This window comes from Glycine soja, chromosome 20 (assembly GCF_004193775.1).
Source record: "Glycine soja cultivar W05 chromosome 20, ASM419377v2, whole genome shotgun sequence".
Classification (NCBI taxonomy): domain Eukaryota; kingdom Viridiplantae; phylum Streptophyta; class Magnoliopsida; order Fabales; family Fabaceae; genus Glycine; species Glycine soja.
The window spans coordinates 43839004-43866051 of record NC_041021.1 but is presented as its reverse complement, the minus strand read 5'-3'; the positions used below and the strand labels follow the sequence as shown (position 1 = coordinate 43866051).

The following is a 27048-nucleotide window of genomic DNA, read 5'->3' as shown; positions in this document are numbered from 1 at the left end:
TCTCATTCCGAGCTTGTCTTACTGGTGTGCTTGTTGACTTGATAGACGATTGACATCATAATATTGATCTTTTTATATGAAAAATGTATAGTATCCATTTAATTTTCCTTGATTTTAAGACTACGATAGACTCATGTTCATAAATAATAAAAAAAATTAGAATTTACAATGGAAAAAAGTTCACGTTCTTGATTTGTATATTAAAAAAATGAAGTTCATCATAATGAAAAAAAAAAAAAGGATAAGGAAGAATCAAAGGGCCAACTTTTACAACAAATAAAAGGTCAAAATTGTCTGATAGATGAACCGCGTCCTCCACGAGAGTGTAATAAATGGAGGAATAAAATAATGCTGCTCAGAATCAGCTAACACATCTCCAAGAGCTTATAGTATTAGTAAATAATCTATGAATATATTTGTAAGTTTTTTTGGCAGTATAAAAAATATGAATAAATTAGACAATAGATAAAGGTTTTTTAATAACGCAAGGCAATTAACAAATACGTTTTCAACTGTTTTGAAATGGATAAGTTAACAGTGTATATCTTTCTTGGGTCTTGGTCTGGGATTTTAGATTTTAAATTGAAAATGAGATTTTCTTTTGCCTTTTCGGCTATGAGCGTTGAAAACGAGTATATGAACACCAGGACATGGACGCTTATGTCATAATAAATTATTATAATAAAACAGATAGATTTTAGGTGAGTTGCCTTCATGTTATATTAGATATTAGATAATATATTGAGATATTTTAATATTTTCTTGAGATCGAGATATTTTAATCGAAATAACTGTTATTAACTGAAAGGAATTTATGACGAAATGTACAATTTTAATCAAATGGATTTATCACAATTTTTACGTCAATATTTCAATTAATCATATAGTTATATAGAATTTGGACGGTACACTACAAACACAAACTCTAGGTATTTGGACCCACCATCACACGTTATTGTCATGTACTCATGACCACACATTTTTTTTTCAAACGGCATTTCGCTCTTGATCTGCTCGTCAAGTCAAGTGATTCTAAAACTTTTATAGCATGATTGATTCTTCTTACCCTTTATTTCATGTTTATTATTAGATTTTTATACATTTTTCAAAAAATATTAAAATAATCTTTAAAAACATTTTCAGAAAATATAAAATGATTTTCGTTCAAAAAAAAGAAAACATAACATTTTCAAATATAAAATGAATATATCCGCCAATTTTATAGATTTTTATAACTCCCCTATAAATAATTTTAAGACTTTAAAGTATTCTTTTATTTTAGGTTCGCAAAAAGACTGGATTCATATGAATTTAATTTTCTAAAAAAAGAATGATACCAATTTAGAGATTTAAAATGAAAACTTACTTATTTTTTAATAATCAATCAAAAACATCAATTTATTCTCTGTCATAAGAATTTGATATTGAAATTAATTTAATTTTTAAATTTCATTCTTCTTTGAAAAATAATTATCTAACGTAATTTTATGGTTGAAAGACCAAAATAATATTCATTTTTAATAATTAATATCAACTCGGTTTTTTAATTATTCTAAATAATTGCTAATAGAAAATGTGTTCTGTGACGTGAGAAAGTAAAACTTAATAACGATTGACTGTGCTAAAAGTTTAAAATGGAATGGCATTTTCATTTCGCTATATTTTTGTTGAGGACTATTAGATTGTAAGAGATCGAGTTCGAGACTTTGAGTTCTATTTCTAACGTTCTTGTTTTTTTTATTATGATATAAAATGGATCGCTTCATAATTAAAAAATAAAACAAATTCTCGGTTGTTTAGATTGAAAGTACAAAATTTACTTCTTAAGTTTTGTGTGTTTAGCTTACAGCACTTGCTGGCTCATACTTTCAGAAAGTTTTATAATAATAAATACTAAAATTACAAGTTTACAACCCTTTTTAGGAAAGTTTACAGGCTCAATATATGGAAAAATGAAATTAAAAGCTTTTAGTGACATATAATAGAAATAAACAAAGAATAAGCAGCACATGTCAAATTTGAAATCTGATCCTGCATGTATTTACTTGAATCTCTCTAATTACATGTGGCTTCTTAATTTCTCATGTTATAATTGTGGAATCCATTTCATTGCTTATGAATTAGTTGGCTTGGCGTATTCTGATGTTTTTTTGTAATTCATCATTCATTATAAACATTAATATCCATTTAATAAGGCATGTATGAAGGGACAACTGAAGTTACTGAACAATGGCATTCTCTATTGATTTGCCTTCTTTCAAGCATTTGTATGTAACTCAATTTTCCTCTTATCTATATATATGTCCCCACCAATTTTACTGAACAAAGGTTCGTGTCACTCAATTTTCTAAGTTTTTGATTTGCCTTCTTTCAATAGAGAATGCCATTGTTCAGTAACTTCAGTTGTCCCTTCATACATGCCTTATTAAATGGATATTAATGTTTATAATGAGTGAAACGAACCTTTGCCTGTTTACCAAGCATTTCTTGACACACTTATCACAGGATTCTTCCTCTTATCTATATATATGTCCCCACCAATTTCAATGGTCCTTGATGTGAGAGCATTTTTATCTGAAAAGTATTGGTCAGAGTTTGTTTGTACATTTTAGTAAATTGATTATTGCTATATTTCCTCCATACATGTAGATGAGATGTCAGTTGTCGCGCAGCTCTTTCCCATGCTGTACAATGTCACGATACAAATATTATACATGTGGATAATATATATTTAATAACTTAATTATGTTTTTAGTTTGTGAAATTAAGAATAAATTTATCTTTTGAGAGCTAGCTCGAAAACTATCTTAGAAAATATTACAGGAAGGTTTGAAAGTTTGTGGATGATCGCACGTTTAGTTCTCTAACTCTTGGATTCGAAAACCATCAAATATTTATGTACTTGGTCAAAGTAAGTAATTGTTGTCTCTAAATAACTATTTCTTTAGATTGGTTTTTTATTTGTTAGTAAAATCTCTATTAAAACATTAAATATATATATCACCAATTTATTAACTAATCTTCCTAAAGTATTTTGTTTATCTTCTTTTTTGTACACTTCATGTGTCTGCATCAGAAATTATTACTTATATGCATTCAAGTACGTTACAACTTGTTCTAGATATGCTAGCTTTTGATGAAGTAGGTTACTTTATCATTTGATGTCTTTCTCTTTCTTTGTTCTTAGACATGTCCTATGAAGTATAACATTCTTTGCACAATGAATCAAGCGTACATAGCACTAATCGTTATAATAAATTTGCAAACTTGACTATCATTTATCAGAGTATATGCAGAAACAACATTACTTTCATATGTTTGCTATAAGACACCATCTTAAAAACTTAATATTTATTTGCATAAATTAAACTGTATGTAATGAATAATTAAATAACTCATTAATGTTATTGATTGTTAAATGGATTGTTTTCTGACATGTAAATGCAATAGGCCTTACACCACCACAACAATCATAGAATTATAGTTAAAAAAAACTAAACTGCATGTAATGAATAATCAAATAACTCGTAGTAATGCTATTGATTACTAAATAATTTTGATATTAAATAATAATATTTATTTATTATATAATTTTCATAATTAAATATTATTTTCTACAACTTTTTATTAAGTAGTAAAATTAAATATTATAATATTACTTATGTAATTTAAAAAAAAATACATTAAAATATATTTGACGAATAATAATAACTAAAAATAATGATTTTATAAATATGTAATCAAATTCAATATAATTCGTTGTATATTATTTTAATCAATAACTAAGGTTTGAAATTAATAAATAAAATATTATGTATATATATTAAGATATATTATTTTTAAATTTGGTTATTGAAATATATTTTACAAACAATAATAATTAAAATTAAATATAAGCTCTAATGTCTAAAACATTTAATAATTCCTATAGATAAATAATTTTAAAAAGTAATAAGTAATGAATTAAAATTAAAGAAAATAATAATAATAATAATAATAATAATAATATTAATAATAAACAATTTTCATTATACTGTTTGGAGTCTCCAATTCATGATGCAACAGGGTTAGTCAACTTAAATCTTTAACAATATCATATAATTAAAATTAAGATATTTAAAATCATTACAAATATTATTATAAGATAATTAACAATTATACCTATTTACTAAAAAATACTATTTCAACAAATTTAAAATAAATTTTAATTTTGATAATAAATGTATTTAAAAATTATTACATACTAATTAACATTATATCAACAATGAATAAAATAAGCTTTCAAATTTTAATCATTATATACTATATATCCATATTTATTATTTTTATATATTTTTTTGAATGTATACTTTTCATGTAGAAAATTTTACTTGAAAATGAAAATGAAATGTTTGAGCATATTTTTTTCTTTCATACTTCGTAATGGTTATATAAGTGTGAAATTACTCACACCATTGTTATAATTATATGTTATAAAATTGTACCCATATTTTTAATGATTATAGAGCTGGGTTAATTATTTCCTATTTTTTATATTCTATTTTTCTTTTTTCAAATGTTATTATCTTTGTTTTAAATATAAAACTCTTTTTTTAATTTTTTTTCCTTATTGTAAGATTATTTTTAAGTTGATTCTTGCATTAATTATTGTTTTTACAAAATACCTTTACTTAATTTAAGCCAACTAAAATCCTAAAACATTTATAAGCTTGTCCATTGAATTCACCTGACTTTTACGGTGGAAAATAAAAAAATAAAAATAATAATATAAAAGATGGAACAATTGAACCTTGGAATCTCCAAAAAAAAACCTAACCAATAGAGTAATCTTTAATTCCTGGACTGTTTGGTTCAAAAGAATAGGGGAGTAAAAAAGGGGGATAGTTTTAAAAATAAATTTATTTTTATATTCTTATAATTTTAAAGCATAAGTAAATATATTTTAATCTCCTTAATTGAAATATTTTAAATCTTCTTTTTTCTTCCCTCCAAATCTCCTAACACTCTAGGGTAGCAAAGATTAGATGAGAAATAAATAATCATATTTTTTTTTAATTATCTCTTTCTTTCTCTCCCCTTCATCTCCCTTTAACAAAAAAAAAATCTTGTTAAAGTGACTAATCCTGTATAGGAAATAAGGATAATAATGAATATAACCAACTCAAAATTAATTTGAAACTCCATACGATAATCAGCTGATTGAATTTAGTCCATGAATTAAATGAGTTGAATCAAAGTTAAATAAATAAAGGAGTTAAATAAATAAATTAAACTTGGTTGATAAATCAGCTCAATATATATACATATACGTTAAATTTATATTATTGATGGAGTGTTTAGCTTTTGCAGCTCCATAATTCGGCAAGTGTTTCAAGGGAGAATAAAATAAAATTAAAAATGAAAATCGTGGATTGATTTGCATATACAGAAGAGTAAAACCAAGTCAAATCAGAAGTTTGCGTAAAGACCCAGGCCAAACTACAAGTGAAAAATGTGTCATGAATTGGGTTTTTAATTTCATTAACTCTGAGGAGTGAGTAAGATGATAGTGCATGACAAATTTAGGTAAGTATTGCCATTCCAGTTGAAGATTATGTACATAGATAAAAAACTGCAATCCTTTGGTGTTTAAGTATTGGCATAGTCTGTCTTGTCATTGCATTTTGCATATCAGCATATGTTGTTTATCTATGTTACATTTTGAGCATATAATGAGATCAGTGATATAGGATGTCGTCATTAGAAGTAGATAGTTGAGAATTTCAAAGCGTTGAAATTGTAATTTTCCATTTCAAATACTTTTCTTTTCCTCCATCTTGTTGTCTGACATTATGAATATTGATCTAATTGCAGACGGTGCATTGCTGGAGGTGCTGCGGGTGTTGTTGTAGAAACAGCTTTATACCCCATTGATACCATCAAAACTCGACTACAGGAACAAATCATGATAGGATAAAGAAAAATGGTAACTGATCTTGAGAGATAATGAGGAAATAAAGAAACTAATCCCAGAGGATAAGCTAAGATATGACAAGATATTTTTATATATTCTAACAAAAATATTAGTTTGTAACATTTTTCCATTTTCCCTTCTCCATTTCTTGTTAGCATCTGTTTGTTGTATAAGCCACCAACTGGCATTTACTTTGACCAATGCATGAAAACCTTCCTTTTGTAACAAGTACCTTGGCCATGTTATTTTTCTCCAGTTGCAGTGCTTAGAATGTAAAACAGACAGGTTTGTAGTTATTGTTCTTTGAATGGAATCAATTGTCAAGTTTTGATTTGCTTCTCTAATATCTATCTTTTCATTACATTATAATTTCATTTTATATCTTATTCCATCCTATATCAGGTTGCTCGTGACGGAGGAAAGATTGTTTTGAAGGGTCTGTACTCTGGGTTGGCTGGAAATCTTGTTGGTGTCTTACCGTGAGTAAACTTCTTTTCTTTTTTTCTTCATATTACCTTATTATCCTTTGCAGTTATTAGGGCACTTATTATTTTTTGTTTATCTTCTTTCTCTGCTTTTCACTTAATATTTTGCTGTGATGAACTTCTTTGAATTCAAGCTAATTCAATATTATAGCCTGTGTTGTGTTAAACTCAAAGAAATTGGGATAAAAACTGTGTGTTCTCCTATGGAGAAGCTGATTTCTAGTCTTGAAGTTTGCTAAAAAACTATAAATGGTAACCTACAGTTATACAATCATACAAGATATGTTGGTTTAAAGGGTCAACAAATCTGCCTATCAATTCTATTGACACTATGAAAGTATGAAAACTTTTTTATTCTAGTTTTATTTATTAGGAATTTACTTGAGGAATCTGTTTATTCCCTATAGTCATTTGCTTGAACTTCTTCCTAACTGCTTGTTTGGGATAAAGTAATTTTTTTAGTTTATGGAAAGGTTGTTTTTTTATGAAAATAGAATTAAAATATCTTTAAAAATAATTATTTAACAGTTATCCCTATTTAATTGTTAAGAATTGATATTTTTTTTGTTTACGGCTTGCAGATATAAAAAATGGAGGGATTAAAAGCAAAAAATGCAGAAAATACGAAGAGCATCAAGTCTCGTCCAAGACATGCTCAACGAGCGCTAAGCTTGAAAAACTGGTACCTACTCTAAGCGAGCAGAGTGCGCTAAGCGCGAGTACGCAAGCCCAAATCCACTCCAACAATTATAAGAAGGGAATCAAGCCAAAGGAAAAACACAACGTCGGAGACTCAGAGCTTTCTAATGAATACATCCTCCAGGAAAATCTTCTTTCTATGTCATTTTTCTCATCCCTTCTCTTCCATCATTTTCTAAACTCCTTTTCAAGTGTAAGGCTCTTTATGGCTACAAGAGGTTAAATCCTTAGTTAAAGTCTGACAGACCTAAAAAACCAAAAGATGTATTGTACACTTCATATTTATCAATGCAAATAGAGTGATTGCATTATGTCCATGCATCAAAACAAACATATTTAGAATTAAAACTTCATTTGGGAGTGAGTATTTGTAAAGGCATTTGAGAGATAGATAAGTAAAATAGGCTTGTCATCATAGACATCAGGGGCAAGTATTCTAACAGATGTGAATAGGAAAAAATTCACTAATTGATAGAGAAAAATCTAAAATAATACATCTTAAACAAATAAGGCAGGTAGGTTTTAACATTATCACATTCTAAATTTTTGTAATTTGTGTTTGTATCAATCTAAGTACAAATAAAAAGTATATGTGGATTCGACACTCGAACTTCCTATTACTTTACTACTTGTGATAAATTTACTGCACTTGCCAACGAGTTAACAATGGCCTGTATTCTGATTTTGAACCAAGTAAATAAGCAATAGCACAAGCACTATCAACCCAGCTATTTCTGTTAACATAACTATCTCAGCTCCTTTGATACCCAGAACTTGATAACTATTTTGATTTATGACACAAGTTAACAGTGATGTTGTTCTAACTTATAAATTCTAATCACGGTATAAGCACCTAAGCATGACAAAACATAATTACTTTCTATTATCAGTGGCAATAGTTGGAGAGGATCAATTATGGCCATTTCTGGTTTTTACTCTATCTCAATGAGGAAGATAATCATATTTTAAATCTTGAAAAAACAAACTACTGCAAGAAGATAGTTTTTCAGCATACATTGACTTTAACATTCTTTTATTTTGGTACAATATTGTTTCTTAAATTGATTAATTTGTGCGTATGCCTGATAGAGTATTCTTCCTCTCTTGCAGAGCTTCGGCAATTTTTATTGGTGTGTATGAACCCGCAAAGCAGCAATTGCTAAAGTCATTGCCTGAAAATATCAGTGCTGTGGCTCATTTTGTAAGTTGGCTCTCTTTATTAAAAAAGAGACAACCTTTACAAATTATCTATGTGGTGACATTATTTGTCATGTGCCACCAACTTTCACCTTAGATATTCATGTAATGATGCCTTTTCACCCCAGCCACTTTCAGAATTCTTATTTTACCTTTTTATGTTAGTTGATAAATCCTAGGATACAAAAACCAGGAGTGGCAGCAAGGTCAGTACATGACCAAAAACATGAGAACATAGTTCTTTTATATATGATATTGAAGTGCAAGGGTGCCACCAAAGTATATTCCCAAACATGTCTTATTATATATGCATATTGTAGGTACATTTCAACATTTGTAAACAAAATGAGGAAAACATTGCAAAGTAAAATGTGATGCCTCAAAGTCAATATTTTCTTATTTAAAACCTTATAGACTTATGATATCCAATATTTTGTAATTTTAGTTATTCACCAAAACTTTTTATTAAACAATCCAATAAAATAGCAGCTTTATAATATTTTACAATGGTCTGCAACACTTGCAGCAAAACAATTTCATAAAACCTCAGTCTACATACGGGTCCAGTTCAGGTAAACTCTCATCAAGTAGTTATAGGAGAAGAAAGTGAAGAGGTAAAAGGCATCAAACTTCTCTCATAGGTTAAAATCAACTTATGTACCTTTGCTTATAGAATCAGCAAATTGGTATACAAAGATAACATAATCTAAGGTGTATAACATAATTTTAATTTATGAGAAAGTTATCCAAACTAGACCATAGGTCGAGTCAATTATCTAGTTGCACAAGCTTAATTTGAACAATGAAAGAGTTTGTGCCAGGCTTATGCTTGACTTGAAAGGAGATTTTCTAGTTTGATATGCACCTTTACACGTTTGTGCTTTAAATTGCATATCAATTTTTATTGTATCCTAGGCTGTTGGGCATAATTTTGCACTGTTTTTAGTGCCATAGAAAACAAAATCGGAATGCTTATAAACAGAAACAGATAAATAGAAGTTATAAAACTTATTAATGACTAGTTAACTGAACTTTTTGGTGAGCTATTATGTTGATCAGCCCTGCATGAAGCTTGTCTTAAATGATTGGCACAAAGGCCACTTAGCCTGGTGCCCGGACCTTGAAGTTGGGGTGACATTTATTTTCAATTTTTCTTATTTTGACATTCTGAAGCTGAGTGCAGGCTGCAGGTGCTATTGGAGGCGTTGCTTCTTCTGTTGTTCGTGTTCCAACTGAGGTAATTAGCTTTACTTCTTTTGTTTCCAAATATTTTCTGCTTTCTTGAACTTGGAATATATTCATGTCTTTCTAGGTTGTTAAGCAAAGGATGCAGATTGGGCCATTTAGATCAGCCCCGGATGCTGTCCGTCTTATTGTCGCTAATGAGGGTTTTAATGGCCTTTTTGCGGTATGTATTACTAAATTTCATGTTTTAGGAGTTAGGAGTCACCGTTAATTAGTTATTAATTTTGAGGTAGCGTATGATTTCCGCTTTAAAATATTGTTCTGGGTGGTGCTTTTTATTCAGAGAACTCTGGGAGGAAGTTTTATGTAAGAGAGAGGAGATATGATGTTGCTTGCAGGATTATGATCAGATCCATAATGCCTTTTTTACATTATTTTTTGGTTTTTTCCATTTTACAAGCTATTTGAATAATGTGTGTGTGTGTGTGGTTAACTTTAGTTTTTTGTTTTACCAGCCTTGACCTCTACTTTTGTTTTTATGAGATTGTAGGGATATGGATCTTTCTTATTGCGAGATTTACCATTTGATGCTATAGAATTATGCATTTATGAGCAGCTCCGTATTGGGTATAAATTAGCGGTAAGCTTATTGTTTGAAGTGTCTATTGATTTATATGGATTTTTATAAAAGTTCTCATTGGTTCTAACTTCTAAATCATCTATAAAAAGAATGAAGCATTCTGTTTCATGTAAAATTATATATTTCATTTGTGTGTGAGTTGAAGAAAAGTATCTCATAAAACTAGTAAGGCTATGCTCATTAGAATTTTTGTGATGAATATTAAATTCTTTATCGAATTTCTGGCATCAATTTGTTAGATATTATTGTAATTAGCTCAGGATTAAGGGCATTAGGTCCATTTGTTTGGTTTATACTTTCTATCATAGGTGCTATAAGATACCATTTTGGGAAACCAAAGGGATTTCATTTCGAGTAAACAAATTTGGGTGCCGCTCTTGTTGCAAATGAGGTGCTGAGAGATGCAACAAAGTTGGGTAAACAGAATTTAGTCTTCAAACCAAATTTTAAGAAAGCTTTTGATCAAGTGAGTTAAGGTTACTTGGAATGCGCTTATCTTCTTTCTCAATTTTGGTTCACCATAATGGTTGATGTATAGGTTCTTGAGCAATGCTAACAACACTCTCATCGATGCTATTTTATTTTGGAAAAGATAGAGATAGTTTTGTGAATGTTCTCTATATTCTTCATTTCTTTGAGATTGTTTCTGGCTTGAAGATTAATTTGCAAGAGTGCTTTGGCCCATACCAAGGGAAAATTCTGTTAGGAGAAGGGCAAATTAGTTACAAACAGTTAGAGTAATTAATTAATTAGTCGTAGGAATTAGTTAGACATAAGTAGGGAGAATTAAGAGGAAAGAATAAATTCTGTTGGGTTATCATTTGTAGATTGAGCTTTGCTCTTGGTGAAGGAGAAATCCTTTGTGAAGGGAACACCTATTTTCTGTTTTTTTTTTTCCTTTCTTTCAATAAAATTGTTTTTTTCTCTCCCATTTCTATTCTTGGTTCCTAACAAATTCTCACATCTTAGCTTAGTTGGAGAAAATTTCTCTCATCCTTAAAGTCTATGAATGTCTCTTTATCCCTAATGTTTTTTAAGGAATAGTATTGTTTTGTTGCTTCTCTTTGGTGTTAAGCTCTTGGCTGTTTCAAGCAAGTTGCTCTTTCTTATATTCAGAAATATATTGGACAGCTTTACTACATTGAGTCTTTAAATGTTCCTTATCTCTCTCTTTTTTTTTTCATTCACTCTACTTTTGATGATATCTTCTCTACATACTTTGCCATCTTTTCTGTCTAGTAAAAATTTCTATCATCTATCCGCAACAAAAGGCTCTCAAGAGGTAGTATTTCATTGTTTTTGAATTTTTGTTTCTTTGCACTTTTGGAGGCAAAAAGAGATCCTAATGATCCAGAGAATGCTATGCTTGGGGCAGTGGCTGGTACTACATATCTATTAAAAGCTCTGTTGAAATATTCAATGATTCTTTGATATTGTTGTTCATTCTTCAAGTACATGTTACTGTTTACTTCCTGGAATTCATGACAAACTTGTATGGCTGAATTCATATGAAATTTCTATTCTTTTACCTTGGTTTCTTAAAAGGGTATCATAACCAGTAATGTTTCCTTTAATTTTTATAAATTGGCTCATGGTCCTTATTTTTTCTAACTAATTTCCTAATCTTTTCCATAATATTTGCTGTGAAAGAATAAACTATTTCATAATTGGCTGGGCCTGCAAGTTGGTAAGAAGTCCCATTAAAGGGAAGATAGTAAGATAGTATAACAATTTGCAACATGAAATAATAATTTAAACTATTAACTAGGCCGTAAGGAAGCAATGTTACAGCCAAATTTAGCTTCAAATCAGTGTAATTTTTTTCAATACCCTGCCCAGCTTAATTTGTTTGAACTGAATGGTAAAATTAATTCCTGATAGGTGCCGTAACTGGAGCAGTTACAACTTCTCTTGATGTAATAAAAACCAGATTGATGGTAAAGGTACCATGAATTTTTTTTCTTCTCATATTATTTGAAGGAAATCTTTGGGAGCGATCTAAAACGGAACTCCTGATTATTTTTAAAGGTTTGCTTTGTGCCTTTCCCTCTTTTTTCAAACACGATTGATTTGAATCTCTTTCTCACTAACTTCAGGCATCAGTGATTGTGTGAGGACAATAGTTAGAGAAGAAGGAAGTCATTCTCTTTTTAAGGTATGGGGATATTTCTTAAGATTCAGTGTAACACTATCTATAATCATTATTTGTATTCTTTAACCCAATAGCTTACTGAATCCTAATACTATTAACTTTGTTACACTTGCACTGTCCTGCAGGGTATTGGGCCTAGAGTTTTGTGGATAGGAGTTAGAGGTTCAATATTCTTTTGTGTTCTTGAGAAGACAAAGCAAATTCTTGCTCAGAGGCGGCACTCCAAAGCTGCTGATGATGATGTTGCAATGCACACTTAATTTAATTTCATGATTGCATTGAGCCACTGTGATTCATTCCTCAATTGGTGCCAGGGCCTGAAAGAGTTCAGTTCAAGCTCTTTTGGACCTGGAAATTCAAGTCTCAAGGCATCTGCCTGGGGACCCAGCATTTTTGCTGGGACACCCAGTACATTTTCCAAATACCGAAAATACCCATAAGTTATAAATAATAGGTTTTGTTTTTCCTTTCTGCAGCACTTTTTTTTTCCGTAAAATCTAACTTCCTTAGTGTAATTTTCTTCCAATAGTCTCCTATTCAGGTTTAAATTTTTTTTTATTTTTTTATAAAAAAAATTAAAAATTAAAAAAAAACTCATACAGTCCATGTGACTCATGCAGATCAACAATCCGTATGAGTTAAAAAAAATTAAACAAAAAACTCATACGGATCGTCAATCTGTATGAGTCATACGGATCGCTGATTCCTATGCATTTTAGCCCTTTCACATATATTGTTAGTGTCCCAGTAAAAATGTTGGGTGTCCAAAGCAACCATCAAATTATCTATCGAACTGACAAAGATTCAACATAAGACAGAAACAAATCCACTATCATCAAGTTCCTCTTGAAATAGGATCCACACAAGAAAAAACACTTGTCATTAGTTGGTTATTAGGGACATCCCGAAAATGTCCGGATCAAAATATGACTTTCAAATTAAGTTCTGAATTAGTGGATACTACCAAAGATAGTGAGGATGTCATACGAAAAAGGAAGAGACTCATAGAATGGCAAGAGGAAGTCTCAATTGAAATTTGGGTTTTATCATAAAGCCTGAATAAATTCAGGCCCACCCGGATCTTTCTCCAAATAGGCTGACAAAGCAGAGACTATAACAAATGTAAATTTTTTTTCTTCTTTTCTATTTTTGCACTGCAGAAAATGATTCTCATGTTTTATTCAAATACTAAATAATAGAGAGCAGGGATATTGGATGAAAAAAAAAATGAAGTTCATAATATACGTATCCCCTAAAATTCATTTCTCGCACTTTTAATGAAACACGTATCATAAGTTTACAACATATTAATTTGGATACACATTTTAATTTCATGTAACAGTTTAAAATTAATTTTATCCAAGTTTAAAATAAATAGGCCCTTAGCTTCTTGTTTATCTTGGATCTGTATGTAACCAAAAAAAAAATCTTCGATCTGTATGTAATTTGCTTTGAAACCCGCTAACGACCTCACCTCAAGGGAGATTAATGTAATTCGCTCTAAAAGTAATGACAATGACATTGATATATAGTCTGAGGGCTACATACTTTTCAGGGGGTGGAAATTAACATTAAAATTTAGTAATGGACACTATTAAATATATAGCAAGTTATAAATTGGAACTTTACAGCTATTACAGATTAAGTTTTTATAATATTTTTCCCGTTCAAATGTTGCGTTTACAATTTGTCTGAAAATCACGGGTATTTTGTTTGAGTTATTGTTTGGCTTATACCCGTGCAAAAACAAGGATATATTCCTAGGTTCAGTTTTCCCTAAAATGGTTCATGTGGTCGTGCAATGTGAATTTCACTTAAAAGAGAGAAATGTTATTAACAAACTCTCTAATATACTTTTTTAAACATATCTCTACACTTAAATTTATTGAAAATTATATATTTTTATTATTTAATAAGTCTCTTCATATTTTATAGTTTTCAATAAATTTTAATTAATAATAAAATATATTTAGAAAGAATGTTCTAGCACTACTCTTTCACTTAATATATGTATTTATTAGATTTTGATGATAAAATATAACATTTTGAGAATTTTCCCTTGCTAACAAGATTAATCACTAACTTAAGGTTAATCTCATTGATATACTATTCTGCAGGTGTCCAGTACAATTGAATATCTTGGGCAATGTTCTTTTAGTTTTCATTTTTCATCATCTGTGTTCTTTTCAAGAACTGAAATGGGGCAAGAGTTGAAGCATTGAGTAACATGAAATAACATTATCCATCTTCAGAAATATTCATATGGAAATAGTTTTAATTTCTTTTAACAACAGCATTCAATAATATGAATTCACGTTAGCCATCTGAAGAAATCTTTACATGGAAAAAGGTTTGACTTCTCTACCCACCTTAATATACAACAAAATTTAATACAAACAAGATATCAATAACCTTTTTTGGTGTATAATGACAACAAAGAAAATCAAACTTAAATCCTTATGCATCTATCGTAACTCCCTACCCATAGACTGACCTTAGTGGGTTACATATCAATAAACTTAGACCTCAACAGTTCTTTTTGCCCCCGCTGACTGTCTGCTTGTGGAAATTTTGACTTTTGCTCCTCTATGAAATAATAAAAGTAAAAATCCTAAAATAACAATCACAACAAAGAAAACTTCCAAGTGAGCTCCCCAAAGAAACTGAACAAATTCTTGTTTGCTTTCATTATTACAGTCACATTTATAGATATTTTGTAGTACACTCCCTTTGACACTGACTTCGGGGTCAAGAACAAAATCCAATGTCACAGGTCCTTCGTCCAACCAAATAGTTGTATTCTTTGATTTGTAGCCCGGCATGGTTGCCACTACTGCAATTTAGATTGAGAAATTGATCACAAAACTCTAAAACTGAAAATTGTGTAATTTAATAATAATAATAAAATAAAAAAGAGGATTTTGTCATCTGGGCTGTTATGAAATCTATATCCCATCCAGGAATTTTATCATTTAACTTGTCTTCAGACAACTTAAGAACCCGCCTACTCACCAAGATTTCACCAAATCATGAGAATTTAATTTTTATCATTTAATTATTTCAGAAAATCTTCAAGGTAGGCTTCAATCCATACTATAAAAAGATAATTTGAATTATATTAGAATACCTTCATATTTATCTCTTGGGGCGAGTATGCGATGATAGTCACCAAAAGTTTTTCCAGCTCTAACCTGTTAGTCCAGAAAATCAACAGACCCAAATTACAACATCAAAGTGAAGCTTAAAAACAAACATGCAGTTGAGAAATATCAAGAATTGTAGCAAAGGAACAAAACCATCCATAGGCTATCAATTGAAATTTGAAACATGAAGTCTAAACTTAAAAAATAAAATATTTTTGTCTAATAAATCAATCAGTCAAATATGCAGTACAAATACAGACCAGCATTGTAAGAAAAGGCAATGCTGGGAAATGGGAAAAGAATTTTACAGAAGCCTGAACAAAACTGTAGCAAGATTGGGATTTCACATAAAAATTTGATGTCTTTATCTAATTGAACAAAAATGTGCAGAGATACATACTTCCTCTCATGGAAAAGACAAAGAGAGGAGGGAGGATAGAGATCAAGATGTTTAAAAGGAAAGATGGATTATAAGAACATGTACTTTCACACTTACCGTGTAATTTATTCCGCTGACAGTTATAGAGCCTGGTAATGGTCTTCCATCGCCTGAAGAATATATTCTTCCATGCACTCCTGTCTAGAGAGTAGAAAACAAATAGCTAATCAATTTAATAAAAAGCAATGGCACTGACACCTTAATCATAGGCAAATATGAGAATCTGCTAACTAATCTCCCACGTATATTTTGAAATATAATGTAAAAGGTCATTTTTTGATCCAATAAAATAAAATATAGCAGAAAGAATAAAAATGCAACTAAGCTCAATAAACAAAAATATGGAACTTCCTTTAAATATAATTGTACATCTTATTTCAAACATTTTGAAACTGAGTCTTTCAGGTTTCCTTCCATCAAATATATATATATTCTTTGTTATATATAGTAGATGCATTAGCAACGCTCTCTACCACACACTTGTGAGAGGCTGTAAAGAGCCTCATTCTCTTCATAAATAAAACTGATACATAAAGCCACAGTCACTTGTATACAACTATACATTCACTCAGCAATGTTGTCTCCTACATCCTCTCTCAAATATTTACATGAACCATTCAAAGGCTCCTAAAAACATTCCAAAGCAAAAGGACAGGATATAAATTTCACATTATTTCTTTATGTAAAGCATATTAACAGAAACAGCATACCTTCACCAGGCTTGCCACAAGATTAAGCATGCTCATTTTGTTGTATCTCCAAAGAATAGGAAGCTGCATATTAACAAAATAAACAGGAGTCAACATAAGAAACTTTTAATAGTGATAAGTAAACAATAACCAATGTGTAGATGCAAATCATGCAAACCAAGTATCTGACAGATACTTGGAATTTCGGTACAAATAACGGAAAACAAGCTCCTTACAAGCAGAGGTATCACTCTGTTGAGAATGAAATTACAGAAAGAGAACGCAGAGAAGTAAAGGAAATTTTGCAGATACACTGAATATTACTCCCCTCCCAAAGCCGGCCTTTTTCATTCTTTCCTACCCTCCCTACTCTTCTTTCTCCTTTTAATAATTTTCTATGACAGAGTTCACACTTCACTCCTCCCTACCATGTCAAAATGCTGCTATTCCCATAGTGAATATTCCTTTTAGCCACCATTCTGTCAACATGATGTCTAGGGCCTTATGGCCATACTTCTACATGGCTAACGGTATCTCGTGCTTATGTCGGTTAAGAGCAGATAGAAGACAACACAGCGCAATAAATAGAAACTGAAATAAATTTTGATGGCGTAGTCTTTGCTGTGTAAATGGATGTGGAGAAAAATATTAAAAAAAAGAGGAACAGTTGTCAGTTGTATTGATAAAATTTGGCTTTCATTATTTATCAATGGAAATTCATCTGGCTTCAGAGTTCAGACAGATCTATAGATCAGCTAAAATCATATTCTCTTATCCTACTTGTTTTAACAATGGCAACTTTAAATAGAATGATTAAATAATGTCAGAATGTATCTCAAGTTTTTGAGCGGTGGGATCCCTTATTCCTATCTCTCAAGATTTTCTTGCTTTTTTCATGTTTTCTTATAATTATTTGGAAAAATTACATTCACACCCTGAGGTTTAACTCATTTTTTTTACCTTATTCAAGCCTCCCTTAATTTATACAACAACATATTGCTGTATACTTTTCCCGTTAACACAGACATCCTGTGATTTCTTATGCATTTATATAGAACAAGGAAGGTCAAAGTAATGTCAGAAAAGGAAAGGATATCAGGTGTAATTTCATTAAAACTTGGGATGTGTGTTTAATTTGTCCTAATTATTTTGCTATATTCCAGATATACTTGTAATTTTAAAGACTGCTCAGTTTAGAAGCTAGAACTAACCTCAGCAGCACTGGGCCATTTATTATCACAAATTTCCAGGGTCAACTCAAAACAGCCAGCATGTATATAGTTCCAATCTTGCATTCCCCCATATAGAGGGTACCTGCAGTGAGTACCATTTGTAAATTGTGCACATATTAAAAGGAAACAGACTTCAGTCATGAACTACTATGCAATACTTTTATACAGCAATACCATGCGGCTCCATTTGTAATTCCACCGAGAAATTCCTTGCTTGAAGACATATTGTAATGAGAGTGACTATAGATACTTGACATGAATCGAAATGCATCATCATCAGGACACCCATAATACTTTGTCCTGTAATTTATTCATATAAAATAGAAAAATTCAACACAAGAGTCCAGATTGGAAGCATGTCATTCATTATACCTCTCTACAAAAATGTAATGCACTGAAAATGGTCTGAAAGCAAGTACATAAATGCAGTGCCCTGAAAATGGTCTGAAAGCAAGTACATAAATGTAGTGCCCTGAAAATGGTCTGAAAGCAAGAAGAGATAAACAGCATCTGACATTATGTATGTCCTAAATTCATAGTTCCCTTGGTGTTGTTGACATTAGTAGAGGTCTGAAACTCAGATATCTCATGAAATCATTAATTACGTAGAATAAAAAAAGATTTTACAGCCAGCAAGAATCTTCAACAATCAAAGCTTGGTGAGCATATTCCTACTTAATAAGTGATAGCATTGAAACATAGCACTCACAAAATGTTAATAACTTAAAATAGCAAAATATTTGAAATCCAACAAGAAAACTTGAGAAAAAAATGGTTGGTAACCATATTTCAACTTAACAAGTAATAACAATAAAATCTAGCACTCTTGGAAGAACAACAACCAAGTCATTTCCTGTGACATGGATCAAATGACATTAAAATGTTCAGTCATAAATCATGTTTAATCCTACGCTGTCTAGTATGTCCACTCATCAATTGCAACGTTCTCATATCTGCTACATTGACTTTGTTCTCTTACTGGCTTTTTACCGTCCAACATTCAGCTCCATACAACACTGCAAGTCTTAGATGTGTGGTAAAAAAAATTACTAGAAAAAAATGAACTACTGAAATACTACGTAGCATTTTTCATATGATATAGGAAACACACATAATGGGTTGCTAAGTAGACAAAATGCAAATTAAATAGCATGGAATGAATACAAATAAAGTATTTTATCACCTTTTATCATCACTTCCATCCCATGGATAATTTGCAACAAGTGCCCCCTGAGGTTTTAAACAAAAAGACACTATTAATGAACAAACTCTGCATATAAATACGAAAATTACTAATAAAGACGAGCTAAAATCAATTCTACAAGATCAACTATTCAGGGTTATTTCACATATGTTGGCCCTTTCAACCATAAAATGAAATTTTTAAAAAGAAGTGAATGTCAGTAAAGAAATGAACACAAGTTATGAAAACACTGGCAGAATACATGCAGAAAAGTTCCTCAATTCAGTTTTCATTTAAACTAAATTCTGATTAGTGGAAAAAATAGGAGAGAGAAAAAATTTTGAAATATGAAATGAAGATAAAACATACAAAATTTTGTTTTTTAGATATTTTTTCCTCTCTACTTTCTTTTCAACCAAACAACAGAATTTTAAAATCAATTTTTTTTTCTTTACTCCTCTTTTCTTTCTCTGCATCCAAACATAGGGTGAAAGAAGAAATATAAAATGAAATAAACTGCCAGGAAAAAAAATTCCAAAATTTCAGAAAGCATGAAGCAGGTACTGGAAACTGGTTGGTTACCTTCATATTCAAGAGATCTGAAAATATAACAAGTTTTCAATGACTTTTGACAACTTTATCTTATTGCCATTAACCGAACCCATATAATTCTGCTAAGGCATCATCTATATCTTGGAATGGAGAAAATTGAAATGTTGTAGAATGAAAGAAAGGATATAATTCCTTGATGTATAACAGGATCCCCACAACTAAAAGAAAAACTGGAAATAAACAGCTCAGCCCAGAGTAGACATCACAAAAATAATTAAATAAATAAATCAAGCAAGCAATTTATTATGTGAATTCCAAAGAATTAATACCCCATGCAAAGTGGCAGATGCTGTGAATCGTATATCTCTCAACCAATTCATTATTGCTCTTGTTTCAGGTTGCCGGGAATCCTCATCATCATTAAAAAAAATGAACTGTTGTTTCATTTGAGACATAAGTAGGTTAGTGTTCAGATGATCTCTAGCAAGAAATAGAAGCAATTATAACAAATAACATGATATCCAAGGTGTCACTTTAAATTTAAATTAAATAAGGTAAAAATATGTATACATTGATAACATTCACATATAAAAAGTAAAAGTTCATGGTTCTAATATTAAAATCATCAATTAAAGGTAACATAAATTTATGTAATGACATTTATAAATGTAAATCAACTATTAGAATGATCTTATGAACATAATAGTAAAATTTCAGTCATAACGATGAGAACATTAATATAGATTCTAATTAAAATTTGATTTCATAGTAACAATGACCTTCAACCAACTTTTTTTTTCAGCAAAAATATAGTAGTATTATATATAATATGAAGTACAGTACAAGTGGTACTGTTATATATACAACCTAGCACCATACTATGCAAAGCTATGGTGACCTAATACAAGCAGTACAACAAGAATTAGGTAACCATAGATCTGATTGTAGGCTAGGCACCCAAACACAAAATATCTATACGCTAATGGAATGGGGTATCAAATCCCTTTTCCAAATTCTTAAGCCATGTCCAGCAGAAGAATAAAGCATCCTCCACAACCTTAAACCAACTTTATCAACATACTTTATACAGATAACTATTAAAATATATATATATATATATACCTGGTCAGGAAAATCCCGATTCAGATCAATATTATTAGCATTACCACGCTTTTTTAAACTAAACCCATCAGGATTCATTGATGGAAGTAAATGAAGGTGAACATTCTCCACAATCAATGTTGCCTGAAATATTTCACTAAAAGTCAGAAATTGTAAAAGTAAAAACTGAATGATAAAATAATATTAGTGTCACTGGCAAATGCAAGATGTGAATACAGGAAATATAGTTCATATTTATTTATCAAATAAATTTGTAACATAAATAGTCTTTTATAACTCATCTGAAGTTCGAAATTGAAATGAATGAAGCATTCCTTCCTCTGTGATTTTTCATGGAATTTGACTAGTGGATATACAGCTGGACGGTAAAGCCTTGATTTGATGATTTTCTTTCTATTTTTTCTTGATAAAAATTTCAATAGAGGGAAAAAAATGAAGAGATAGTTATCAGGCTGTAGAGTAATGTTCTCTTGGTTAGTCAGTAGAGTTTTTGTTCTCAATAATAGATATCGCAACAGTTTATAAACTTTGAAAATTTGCACCAGCATCAGCTAAATAACAGCAAAGGCACGTATTTGTCATGTATGCAAAGACAGGGAAAGAGACCAGAATATATCTGTGCAAATAAAGGAAAGAAAAATACCAAAGGATCCTTCAAATGGTTATCACATAACCAATTGGCCAAAAATATAAGCAGCTCACGTCCCACAGGTTCATCACCGTGCACATTTCCAATAAACTGCAGCAGTATTAATGGTCACAAAATTGCTGAATTCAAGATTACAGAGCATTCTTCAGGGAATTAACTAACACTAAAGCAGAAGTATAAATATGGCATAGAGCACAAAAATCATAGCCAGAAAAGAAAAAACAGCTGATCCATATATGAGTAAAAAAACCCAATAAAATAAGAACTTATTGAGAGAAAATGCAACAAGAGTTCATTAAACCTTTTATGCAAAAACATAAACATCAAAGAAAAAACAATAATCAAGTATTTGAGTAGTAGTTCCTAAGATTGTTTCACATCTTATTACAGATTAGCAGAGATCATTATTTTAGAGGGGTATTGAACACGGAGTGGGATTGTTATGACAAATGTCTTTTACACACTTATAAGTCAATGAATTCTTTTAGACTTCAAATCCTTGAATTATTTAATCACTTACCCCAATAATCTCCTGCCAGTTCAGTAAATTGATGCATGCAGAATGCATTAGTGTTCCTAATAAAGAACAAAGAGAATTTGGAATATCAAGACAAGTATCCCATACGACACAGATAGGAGAATTAATGAACTCGAACTCTTAAGTTATAACCCGGAAAAAGTGGTATTCTGACATAATGCTATACTTTTTTCTATTTTCAACAAGTAATCAACTTTAGTAATGTGTAAAAAAGAGAAGGGAATTAATAGGGTTAAAATGAGTGGAAAATTTATGTCAATATGTTTGTGTCCACTACTGCTATTCGATGTGTCATGATATTCTAACTTTAAAAGTTTCGCATGTCTGTGTTATATTTCTCCGCCAAAAGCAGTACAATTGAAATAAAACAATATCATAAGCAAGTTGCTTCGCTGGTATTGGGCGGCAAACACTCACCTTAAATGCAGGTTCAGTCTCTTCTTCTCCTGGCTTGTCAGAAATTTCTATCACCCACTATATGGAATGAAGGAAAACAAAAAAGTGACGACACTCGCTTAAATGAAACTACTTAGATTCAAATGTAAGTTATGAATGAATTCCAAAAAGAAAAAGAAATTACCAGTGGAAAACCATTTACACTCTTTCCAATACTGATAGCCCATTCCAAGAATCCCTCAAAGAGAGAAACAAATTGCAAGTCAGTTGAGCAATTGCAAGAAGCACAAACTTGTTAAGAAGTTCATTTATTCGTGAAAGGGGGAATTAATGAGCATTAAGATCTAATGTCATTTGCTGAGGCATAATTTTGAGTTATATAATTAAGTAAGAAGCACTGCACAAGAATGAGGAATCACCTGTATATCCTGGAAATGTTGCTGCATCTTTGTCCAATTTCTTGGATGGCCCATTCAAGGTCATCATTGGACATATATCCTTGTGCCAAATCAACACTGCTAAAGAAAATAAATAAATAATAAAAATGAAAACTCACTATTTGAAGTTGAATGCGGAGCAAATCATAGCAATAACTACATCATAGCTGTCCATGAGAAGATCCATTATTATTACCTTTTCTGAGCCTGAGATTCATCCTCTAATAAATGCCTTGCCTGGCTTGCATTACTACAGTCATTGAATTCTTCAAATACCAACAAAAACATGTATTTAGAAACTTCAATTTCAAAATTCCACTTTACAAGCTAAACAACAAACTTTATCAAGCTAATTATCACAACCATGCAAATTCTGACCCCCCCCCAGTGGTAATATTTCACTTCAAACTTCCAAAACGTAACAATTGAAATAAAAATATAAACTGACAATATAAATCCAGATGTAAGTCAATAATCCTTGGGCAAGAAAAGGGTAGAGACTAAAGAGATTTCCACAGTCTCATCCATTCAGAACCTCTAGAAGTCCAAAATTATTTATAAAGAGCAACATTAAATAAAATAAAATAAAAAATCAAAATCTTGAATACAGTTATTATAACATAATTCCTCATGGAGTCAAATTATAAGTTTCAAATTGGTTGAACCAAGAATTTATTTTCAAAAAAAAAAAGTTAAATTTCAAAGAACCCATTTTTTTCGCGGTCTTAAGTTGATTAAAAAAAACCAAAAAAGAAAAATGGCAATATGCATAGTTTGAGATGCAAAGAAGACCTGAAGGAAGAAGGGTTTGTTGCAAGGAGCCCTTGGCAAGAGAAGAGGAAATTGTAGAAGCAAAAAGGACAAGAAAGAAAAACAGGTTTAGCTTCATATCCATGGACATGGACGATGAAATGGATGACATCGGGCTCAGACAACTCAGGCATCAGGCTAAGGTTGTGTGTTTTGCTCCGTTTTATCGGTATTCGATGACACTCACGTGACGTAAAAAAACGAAATTTTCAAATTCAAGCAATGTTGTCATTTTTTTCTCCTTTTTTGGGCTGTGAATGCGAGTTTTATACTATATATGGGCTGGCTCATTCAATGATCACCCATTTGTGACTTTGGAAGGCCCATCAGGCTTTGAACTATTCTTTGAAAAATCCAACTTTTCATGTCATAAAAGCTATTTTCCTTTTTTCTTCTTCTTTTGTTACAAAGCTATTTTCACTTTCTGAAATAAAAATTATTCGCTCAAATAAATTTTATGCTTATAACAGTTTTTTCTTTTTCTATTTCTCGATACCTATTATTTGGCCGTTTTGCTTATAATCTAGTATGGTTATTTCACAATCGAAATAGATAAAAATAAAGAATAAAAATTAATGCTAATACAACTTTATCATTATTTTGAACGAATTGCTACAGGGAATTTTTGTGGAGCTTCTTTTGAGTTGCATCGACGAATATTCTTTATGCGCCAACATTCAAGTCATTTTAACAGTATCTTATTTAAGAATTGAGTGTGTAGATAGTGAAGATTGTTATGGTTTATTACTCGAAAAGATAACAAAAAGGCATGCTAAATAACTCTTCATCAACATCTTGTTTGTGTGTGTGAATTCTCTCATATATTTTTTTTTTCATTTATCTCTAGATCAATTTTATATCTTCAAGTCTATCTAAGAAATCAATTGTACATTACATTGAGTATCTTTCATAAGTAATGTCCATGTTTATCAGTACATGATTAACAATGATGATCGTTTGATTTCAGGAATTGATTGTTAAGTAACCAATATTTTAAAGATCAAAATTTATGGAGATCAATTGCACATTTTAGTATAGTGTTTTCTTTACATTGTAATTATCTAAACAAACAATTAGTGTCAAATTATTACTTTTGATCTTACTTTTTTTAAAATCAAATGGTGTAACCATAATTTGCATTTATGACTTTTCACCTAAATTTTCATCCATCTACTTGAGCTACGTCAGGAAGGCTAAGCTCCAACAATGTATTTCATTCAATTTCAGTTATTTCACTTCATTTGGTTTCAGATAATGGTGGAATTGATTCCGTCTAGTTGCAATATATAGCTTTCGTGTGTCGATTTTACCTATTGAATATATTGACCCAAGAGTTTCTAAGTTTGATCAACTAACTATATTGGTAAATGACGCATGCTCAAATAATTAGGATAATCACAAATTGGGATAAAACTGTAGCTCCAACTTGTAAGATTTTTTAGATACCAAACTGCCTTTAAAGTGGATAAGATTGCATTTTTCTAAATATATATAGATCCCATTACAATTCACAACATTAACTGATTGGGATATTTGAAGTATTATTGTGGATTCACTTGCTTTACAAAAGAAACCTATTTCTCTTTTATAATCTCACCACCCATGGTTAACCTGGAACATATTTTAAAATCTATTAACCGTGATTTATTTGCTTACAAAAAAAAAAAATCACAACGTAAAACAAGAGCGATAAAGCCAGATAAAAATGAAGGAATGGGTTGAAAGCCTATGCTGTAAAGTACTATACCACGTGAAGTGGGATCAGGATTAAGCCTAAACTAGTGGTCACATCCCAAAAGAAATTGTCGATAAACAGAAGTTCCATTCCAGATGGAGAAAATAGAAAACACCCACCAAAAAGAAATCCATTGCATTGGGAGACAACTTTCGGTTTCAAATCGTTCGAGCCCAATTCTCGTGGTTAAGTAACACTGGTATCATTTATGCGTACTATGAAATTTTACAAAATTCGTAGGTTATTATACACATGGATATCTTTTATCACAATTTAAATATTAATTATATAATCAACAACACTACAATTATAAAAATTTATCTTCTAAACTTCATTTCTTTAGTTTAAAGAAGCTAAATCCAATTGATCAATGATTAATGTTCAGAGAATTGGATCATTGGATTGTGACATGACGTGGGTGTGGACCAAATTAATTCCTTCAACCTGTTGACATGTCTACAAAAGCATTTACTTCTGGAAAAGCCAATTCTCCTTCATTATTATAATTTATAACAAACATTATTTTAATTATTCATACTCCTTATCTTCGACAAATTGTACGCAGCAGCTAAACTATAATGAATTAACGATATAAACTGCACCAATTTAAGTACAAGAAAGAAAGTGAGCACAAAACATATACGGGACCTGCAGCAACAACATGGATCACATTTGAGTGTAAAAAGAAATTGGAAAAAAAAAAAAAAACTTAACAGAACACTCACAATATAAAGAAGTATACATAAGTGATTTGGTTAATAATGGAAACCTACTCTCAGATGTTACATCACGCATGTGATTAATTCCACCTAACTTCGTGAGGAGCCGTCCAAAACTTTATAATAGCACCTAATAACATAATTATGGACACGTGTACGGTTTCTGTGACAGGATGCCATTGTTAATGTAAAATAAGCATTATTATTATCGTAAAAAATAAAATCGAATAAGGTAGTAACTGATTGTTTGGCCGTTGAAAATTTTGAAATGGACAAGCGTACCAATTCTGCGTGGCTAATATGATTGCGTAACCGACCACCTCCTTAATCCTTATAGTATGCTAGCTTACTTATCATGCCGTCTAGAATGTTCTCCTCACTAGTTAAGATTTTGGGATCACTGCATATTTTGAATTACTGAGTTAGCCTTTGAGAGTTTTTTTTCCTAAGGAGGGTGAAATCAGTGTCAGAAAATACAAGAAGGGTCGTTGAAAATATGGTTTTGCTATTATATGGTGATTCATATTTAAAAAATAAATTGGAAGAACTCTGTTTGAATGATTACATGAAATTACTTTTGAAGTGTAAATAATTTTTTTGATTATGTTTTGAAGTGTAAATATAGCAACATTTTATGTGTCTCAAATGAATTTAGTTCTAACTGGTGAATTTTTTTCTTAAGAAAAACTTCTTTCGAATCAACTATAAGCTCGCAATATAAAGTGAAAATTAAGTATAAAGGTAGAAAAGTCACTTTTTTGAAATCCACTAATACTCATTAGTTATATATTTCACCCTTTTAAAAAACTCAAAACTAATAGATCCTACACTTTCATGAATGCTTAACTTAAACTAAATCGTTATCATTAGATTCAATTAGATTTTTTTTAATTTGTTCCAACATTCAATTAGATTTAGTTTTCTTTTTTAACCAGAAGATTCAATTAGATTTACTAGACACGTTTTACATTAAATGATAGGTGAGTTATTATAAATTTTTTATTAATATCTAAATTTGGTTCTTCTGATTAAAAAAAGACACATAAAATTATCATAAATATATAATTACTTTTATTGAGTGTATTTGATATAT

General features: G+C 30.5%; 2 protein-coding genes across 4 annotated transcripts; one reads left to right on the top strand and one right to left on the bottom strand.

Moving 5' to 3' along the window:
* The first annotated feature begins 301 nt into the window (after positions 1-301).
* LOC114402142 (probable S-adenosylmethionine carrier 2, chloroplastic) lies at positions 302-12845 on the top strand. The gene is made up of 12 exons (XM_028364658.1): positions 302-332; positions 5865-5931; positions 6352-6432; positions 8248-8338; positions 9518-9571; positions 9647-9742; positions 10070-10159; positions 11489-11540; positions 12041-12102; positions 12154-12187; positions 12256-12314; positions 12437-12845. Exons 1-12 carry the CDS (start codon positions 302-304, stop codon positions 12569-12571), a joined length of 852 nt encoding a protein of 283 aa, XP_028220459.1. The 3' UTR covers positions 12572-12845.
* A 1723-nt stretch (positions 12846-14568) lies between these two features.
* On the bottom strand, positions 14569-23676 carry LOC114403285 (carboxypeptidase SOL1-like). Of its 3 annotated transcripts, none has more exons than XM_028366145.1 (15): positions 23484-23676; positions 22888-22957; positions 22674-22772; positions 22439-22469; positions 22276-22332; positions 21315-21410; positions 20672-20794; positions 19879-19983; positions 18998-19044; positions 17989-18114; positions 17794-17896; positions 16604-16666; positions 15951-16034; positions 15439-15502; positions 14569-15144 (listed from the first exon to the last, which is right to left on the bottom strand). In XM_028366145.1, the coding sequence occupies exons 1-15, from the start codon at positions 23611-23613 to the stop codon at positions 14831-14833; spliced, it is 1512 nt and encodes a 503-aa protein (XP_028221946.1). In that variant the 5' UTR covers positions 23614-23676; the 3' UTR covers positions 14569-14830. The 3 variants fall into 3 exon arrangements, with proteins under 3 accessions (XP_028221946.1, XP_028221947.1, XP_028221948.1); XM_028366146.1 differs by having other exon boundaries at positions 22674-22769; positions 23484-23674; XM_028366147.1 differs by having other exon boundaries at positions 22439-22492; positions 22674-22769; positions 23484-23673.
* Positions 23677-27048: the final 3372 nt, after the last annotated feature.

What these genes read in the sequence shown, in the direction of transcription:
- LOC114402142 (XM_028364658.1), top strand. Translation starts at nt 302, where the DNA reads ATGAACCGCGTCCTCCACGAGAGTGTAATAA. An exon ending in GTTTTAATGGCCTTTTTGCG is followed by an intron (nt 9,743 to 10,069) that starts GTATGTATTACT and finishes ATGAGATTGTAG; the next exon opens with GGATATGGATCTTTCTTATT. An exon ending in GTATTGGGTATAAATTAGCG is followed by an intron (nt 10,160 to 11,488) that starts GTAAGCTTATTG and finishes GCACTTTTGGAG; the next exon opens with GCAAAAAGAGATCCTAATGA.
- LOC114403285 (XM_028366145.1), bottom strand. Translation starts at nt 23,613, where the DNA reads ATGTCATCCATTTCATCGTCCATGTCCATGGATATGAAGCTAAACCTG. An exon ending in GATGGAAGTGATGATAAAAG is followed by an intron (nt 18,115 to 18,997) that starts GTGATAAAATAC and finishes AATAAATTACAG; the next exon opens with GACAAAGTATTATGGGTGTC. An exon ending in TTGTGGCAAGCCTGGTGAAG is followed by an intron (nt 16,035 to 16,603) that starts GTATGCTGTTTC and finishes TCTACTCTCTAG; the next exon opens with ACAGGAGTGCATGGAAGAAT.